General features: G+C 64.9%; 1 protein-coding gene across 1 annotated transcript; it reads left to right on the top strand.

Moving 5' to 3' along the window:
* Positions 1-249: 249 nt before the first annotated feature.
* TNFRSF12A (TNF receptor superfamily member 12A) lies at positions 250-5,978 on the top strand. The gene is given in 6 exon segments (XM_073346460.1): positions 250-428; positions 2,615-2,716; positions 2,978-3,096; positions 3,098-3,110; positions 3,483-3,537; positions 4,704-5,978. Coding segments are annotated over 5 exon segments (360 nt in total). The 5' UTR covers positions 250-355; the 3' UTR covers positions 3,536-3,537; positions 4,704-5,978.
* The last annotated feature ends 521 nt before the right edge of the window (positions 5,979-6,499 follow it).

Raw genomic sequence — 6,499 nt, 5'->3', positions numbered from 1 at the left:
CCCCAACCCCCCCCACCCCACTCCCCTCCCAGAGCGGGGGAGAGAACCCAGGAGTCCTGGCTCCCCGCCCCACCCCACCCCACCCCACCCACTGGACCCCACTCCCCTCCCAGAGCCGGAGAGAACCCAGGAGTCCTGGCTCCCTGCCCCCCCACCCCACCCACTGGACCCCACTCCCCTCCCAGAGCCGGAGAGAACCCAAGGAGTCCTGGCTCCCAGCCACTCCCCGGCTCCGCCCCCCTCCTTGCCGGGACGGATCCGCGGGGGCGTCTCTCCGGGCTGAGCCAGGAAGGGTTTAAAGTTTGGGGAGTCGAGTCACCGGCTCAGACCCCGCTCGCCGGACCCGCCGCCAGCGATGGAGACTTGGGGGGGCCTCGCCATGGTGCTGCTCGTGTTTCTGGGGGGCGCCTGGGGCGAGCCGGCCGGAGGTGAGGGGGGTCCCGGCCTGCGGGTCTGAGCGGGGTCCCGGGGGGGGGGACTGCACAGGGCCGGGGGGCTACGGGGGCTCTGGGAGCTGGGTTGGGACGTGCTGGTGGGGTCAGGTGTGTCCTTGCGGGCAGGGAGGTTGGGGCTGGTTCCCGGGGCGGGGGGGGGGGTGACTGGCGGGGCGGGGGGGGGGCTGGTTCCCGGGGCGGGGGGGGGGTGACTGGCTGGTTCCCGGGGCGGGGGGGGGTGACTGGCTGGCGGGGGGGGTGACTGGCTGGGGAGTTGGGGGGGGGGCTGGTTCCCGGGGCGGGGGGGGGGGTGACTGGCTGGCAGGGGGGGTGACTGGCTGGTTCCCGGGGCGGGGGGGGTGACTGGCTGGCGGGGGGGGGGCTGGTTCCCGGGGCGGGGGGGGTGTGACTGGCTGGCGGGGGGGGGGGGCTGGTTCCCGGGGCGGGGGGGGGTGTGACTGGCTGGCGGGGGGGGGGCTGGTTCCCGGGGCGGGGTGGGGGGGGTGGCTGGCGGGGGGGGGGTTGGTTCCCGGGGCGGGGGGGGGTGTGACTGGCTGGCGGGGGGGGTGGCTGGCGGGGCGGGGGGGGGGTGACTGGCTGGGGAGTTGGGGGGGGGGGCTGGTTCCCGGGGCGGGGGGGGATGTTTGGTTGGCGGGGGAGGGGGGTTGTGTGATTGGCTGCGGGGCGGGGAGGCTGGTTTGGTACCGGGGGGGGGGCGGCTTAGACCCACGTGTTCCTTTCTAATGAATGGGACCATGTGGCCACGCCCCCTCCCCGCCTCCCCATTGCCCACCGCTTGCGGGTGGGGGCGCAGTCTGGAAGGACCCCGGGGTGCGATGTGGGGGAGGGGGAATATTGGGGGGTCGCTGATGGGGGAGCGGGAGTATTGGGGGGTTGGGGAACCCGGGGTTCATGGAGCAGAAGCCGAGGCGCAGCCCCCCAAAATCCTCCCCTTCCAGGAGGCGGGAAGTAAGGAAGGGGGCGGGGCCTGGAGACCCCCAGATTCCGTGCAGCCCCCCCCCCCACGTGCGCGGCAGGGGGCGGGGCTCGGGGACACGAACCCTAGCGCGGCGGGTGATTTCATTCATGGGATATGCCGGGGGGGGGGCGGGGGTGAGTCACCAGGCTCGTGACGTGACGTCACAGGGGGCGGGGCTGTTGAGCAATTCTGGATTGTCCGGGGGGGGGGATCTGCCCCAGCCCCTCCCCCAACTCTGCGGCCCCCCAAATCCCTTTCGCTGCAGCCCCCCAAAACATTCTGCCCCTTGCACCCCACCATCCCCCACGGCCGCCCTGACCCCCAGGATCCGCTGCCCCCCCAGTTCCCTGCCCCAGAATAATTCTGCTGCTCCCCCCCCCCAAATCCTCCCAGGCCCGCCCCGTACACCCCCTCACATCCGCCGTCCCCAAGATCGGACCCCCCATGTCTCCAAAATACTCTGCCCCATCCTCCTTTGGCCCCCCAGCTCCGAGCCCCTCCCTCAGTGTCTGCCCCATGAATCCCCCATTTCTTCTCCCCCACCCTCCCCCCGAAGTGACCTCTCCAGAAGATCCCCCCCACCCTCTGCCGGTGCCCCTCACTCCCGACCCGCAGCCCCCTGCCCTGCTAGCCTGGCACCGCCGGGTTGGGTTTCGGGGTTCATTCCTTCCCCATGAGTCGGGGTGAAATGTGACCCCCGGCTCCATCTGCCCCTGACGTACACCCACTGGAAATAGGCCCCTTGTCATGTGGGGGGGGATCAGAGCCTGGGGGGGCAGGAGCCTGGGGGCGTCGACGTTACAGGGTCCCTGGTCAGGTTTTTTACTTTCCACAGTTTTAACTTTTTCTGTTCTCTCTCTTCTCTCCTTCCCTCGCTGCCCTCCGCCTCTCTCCTTCCATTTCTCCCCTTCCTTCCTTTCCCATTCCTCCTTTCCCTTCTCGACCCCACCCCGTCTTTCTCCTGCTCGGGGGGGCCTATTCCTCCTTTTCTGCCGGGTCATTCATTCTTTGGTTTATTCCTTCCTTTGCCTTTCACCTTCATTCATTGTTTCCCTCTTTCATCTCTCTCCTTCCATTCCCTGTTTCCTTCTTTCGTTTTCTTTCCTGTCTCTGATTTTTCCTTCCCTCGGTCCCCTCTTTCACTCGGGTTTATTCATTCTTCCGTCCCCTGGTCCCTTGTTCCCTTCTTCCCACCCCGCAGGTGCCTCCTGCCCGGGGGGCCAGTCCTGGAGCCCCGACCTGGACAAGTGCATGGATTGCACCATCTGCCTCCGGCGCACCAAGAATGATTTCTGTGCCACATGTACGTCCCCGCCCTACCCGCCCCCCAACACCCACAATGCACTGGGGCTCGGCCAAGGTGGTGGGGGGATCTGGGGGGCAGGAGGAGGGTCTCAAGGATGGTGGGAGGGGGTGTCGGGGTGCGGGGCTGAGTGGAGGGCAATTCTTGGGGGGGGCTCTGGGTGGCAGCTGCTCTGGGGTGACTCGGGGGCCAGTGGGGGTGCTGGGAAGCCCCTTTTCCTCTCCCCCCCCATTAACCCAGCTCTCTCCTGTCTGCCCCCAGGTGGTGAGCCCCAGTCCCAGGACGCCCGGCTGTGGCTGGCCGTCGGGGGCACTGTGGGGGGAGTCGCTGTGCTTGGCCTGGTGGGGGGGGCCCTGCTATGGGCCCACTGCCGCAAGAGAGGAGAAATTCACCAGTGAGTAACCCACCCCTGAATCCCAGAGCCACCCCGTGCCCCGAAAGTCCCTGAACCCCCATCCCATGCCCCTCACATCCACCCCATCCCCAGCCTGCCAGCTCTTCCTCTCCCTGAATCCCAGAACCACCCCATGCCCCCAAACTCCCTGAACCCCCATCCTGTGCCCCCCACATCCACCCCATCCCCTGCCCCCCAGATCTTTCTCTCCCCCAAATCCCAGACCCAATCCCCCTCTCCACCTGCCCCCATCACCCTGATTCTGCCCATGTGCCTCCCAGAACCCCCCAAACTTCCCCCCCAACCTCTGCAGACTCCCACCCCACCTCCCCCCTGACACCCCCAGTAACTCTCACTACATCTCCTTTCCAGCCCCCATAGAAGAGACTGGAGGCCACTCGGGCGAAGAGTCACTGATAGATTGATGGTAAGAGACATCCATGGTGCCCTCGCTCCCAACCTGCAGCCCCTGCTAACCCAGCCCTGCCCCCCAGCTCTGCCGGTGCCCCTCGCTCCCAACCCGCAGCCCCTGCTAACCAGCCCTGCCCCCCAGCTCTGCCGGTGCCCCTCACTCCCGACCTGCAGCCCCCTGCCAGCCCAGCCCTGGGCTCCCCCAACTCTGCTGGTGCCCCTCACTCCCGACCTGCAGCCCCTGCTAGCCCAGCCCTGCCCCCCCCCAGCTCGGCCGGTGCCCCTCACTCCCGACCTGCAGCCCCTGCTAGCCCAGTCCTGCGCCCCCCCAGCTCTGCCGGTGCCCCTCACTCCTGACCCGCAGCCCCCCGCTAGCCCAGCCCTGAGCCCCCCCAGCTCTGCCGGTGCCCCTCACTCCTGACCCGCAGCCCCTGCTAGCCCGGCCCTGAGCCCCCACAGCTCTGCCGGTGCCCCTCACTCCCGACCTGCAGCCCCCCGCTAGCCCAGCCCTGAGCACCCCCAACTCTGCTGGTGCCCCTCACTCCCGACCTGCAGCCCCTGCTAGCCCAGCCCTGCCCCCCCCCAGCTCGGCCGGTGCCCCTCACTCCCGACCTGCAGCCCCTGCTAGCCCAGTCCTGCGCCCCCCCAGCTCTGCCGGTGCCCCTCACTCCTGACCCGCAGCCCCCCGCTAGCCCAGCCCTGAGCCCCCCCAGCTCTGCCGGTGCCCCTCACTCCTGACCCGCAGCCCCTGCTAGCCCGGCCCTGAGCCCCCACAGCTCTGCCGGTGCCCCTCACTCCTGACCTGCAGCCCCTGCTAGCCCAGCCCTGCCCCCAGCCCTGCTGGTGCCCCTCACTCCCGACCCGCAGCCCCTGCTAGCCCCGCCCTGCCCCCCCAGCTCTGCCGGTGCCCCTCACTCCCGACCCGCAGCCCCTGCTAGCCCCGTCCTGAACCCCCCCAGCTCTGCCGGTGCCCCTCACTCCTGACCCGCAGCCCCGCCAGCCCAGCCCTGCCCCCCAGCTCTGCCGGTGCCCCTCACTCCCGACCCGCAGCCCCCTGCTAGCCCCGCCCTGAACCCCCCCAGCTCTGCCGGTGCCCCTCACTCCTGACCCTCAGCCCCGCCAGCCCAGCTGTGTGGCTCTGCCCTGGCAAGTCGGTTGGTTTATTCGTTCTCTCTCTGGCAGGTGACGCATCCGGTCTGGGCACCCACGGGGCAGAATTGGAGCCGTTAACTCTTGGGTCGCTGCAGGGGCCCCGTCAGCAGCCTTTGACTGACATCCCCCCCAAACACTGATTTTCACCGCACCCCAAAAAGGACTCTTGGAATTGGGAGGGGATGTTCTATTTTGCACAGCTCTGGTGGGGATTCTGGAGACCCCCAAATTTTCCCCTCACATGTCGCGTTGCTAGCAAAAATTGGGGGGGTGTCCACTTGAAATACTGCCCGCCCCAGCCCTTGAGATGGGGGGCTGGAGGTTTCCCCATTAATGCCCCATATTGGGGCCTCTCCGGAATCATGGAAATTTGCACTTCCCTGACTTAGGAAGGAAGGATCTGCCTCAGATTACAGGGGATCCTCCCCGAGACCCCAAAGCTCACATCTTGGAGGTTCCCTGTCAAGCAAACTGGGGTCCCTCTGAAATTTAGTGGATCTCTGTGACCCCAAACCTCAGATTTTGAGCTGCTGTATAGGAATCTGGGGTCCCTTTGGGAGAATGCCAGTGAGATTTGGGGTGCCTTTAAATCTTGGGTAGAACTGCCCCCCAGATCAGTGCCCCCCAAAATTGGACACTCTATTCCAGGCCCCTGGCCCTGTAAAGTAACTCTAAGGAACATTTTAATCTCGGGGTGGGGGGTCAACCAATGGTACCTCAAAACCTGTGTGTGTGTGGGTGTGTGTGTGGGTGTGTGCACACAAATCCAAAGGGGTCAGTATTTCTGGGAGGGGCATTTTTCCTCTCCAGGCTATTATCCCTGCCCCCCCCCCCCGCGTCCCCCTTTTCCCCAACCCCGGAGATACCAGTTTGTGCCCTGGAATGTGAGTGAATTCTCTGTATATAGGGACAGTGTAAATGTGTCGGAGAAAAGTTTAAATTCTCAAAGCAGGGTGGGGGCTGGGAGCCAGGATGCCTGGGTTCTCTCCCCAGCTCCGGGGGGGGCCCAGGGCTGTATCCCAGGGGTGGGGTCCTTTTCTAGCTCTGAATAAGTCACCTGCTGTCTTCCACGAGCTGCTCCAAGGGTGGCAGGACCACCGAAGTGACAGGGTTGGGAGCTGCCATTTTTGTGGCATCCACCTAAATTCCCAGCCCCCCGCTGCCCCCCGTCCCCATGTGTCTATTTATGTCCTTCGCACTAACAGAGTTTAACCTGCGGCTCTAGTAGGAAACTGGCTGGCGCTGAAGGAATCAGACTTTGTGGTTTCAAGAGAATTACAATAAAATCGTAATTTTTAAATTGAACGTTGAGCTTGGAAATGGATCCGAGCCGGTGCCCCGTAGAGGGGACACAGCCCATGTCCCCTCTCCCAGCTCTCTGTGGGGTCTCTTCCCTGGGGGCAGGGGGTGGGGGCTTTGTCTCTTCCCTTTCATTTCCTCCTCCTCCTGCCCCTCCATTTCTCACCCCTTTCTTCCTCTTCCTCCTTTTCCTCTTTCTTTCTCTCCTTCCTGTCTCTTTCCCTTCCTCCCTTTCCCTCTTCTTTGCCTTGTTCCCTTTCTCTCAGTGGCTCCCTTCTTTAATTCTTCCCCTTTCCCCATTCCCTCTCTTCCTTTGCTTCATTTTCTCATTCCCTTCTGCCCCTCATGGAAAAACTGTAATTCTTTCCCTTTGTTTCTCATTCCCCATCTTTCTTCCTTGCTTTCTCATTCCTGTCCTCTCTTTCAGTCTTTTCCCTCTTTTTCCCGTTCCCTCTCTCTTCCCTTTCAGTCTCTGCCTCACTCCCTCGCTTTCTACTTTGCATTCATTCCTTCCCATCCCCCCACCT

This window comes from Lepidochelys kempii, chromosome 6, assembly GCF_965140285.1.
Source record: "Lepidochelys kempii isolate rLepKem1 chromosome 6, rLepKem1.hap1, whole genome shotgun sequence".
Taxonomy (NCBI): Eukaryota; Metazoa; Chordata; order Testudines; family Cheloniidae; genus Lepidochelys; species Lepidochelys kempii.
This window is presented reverse-complemented; position numbering and strand designations above follow the sequence as displayed.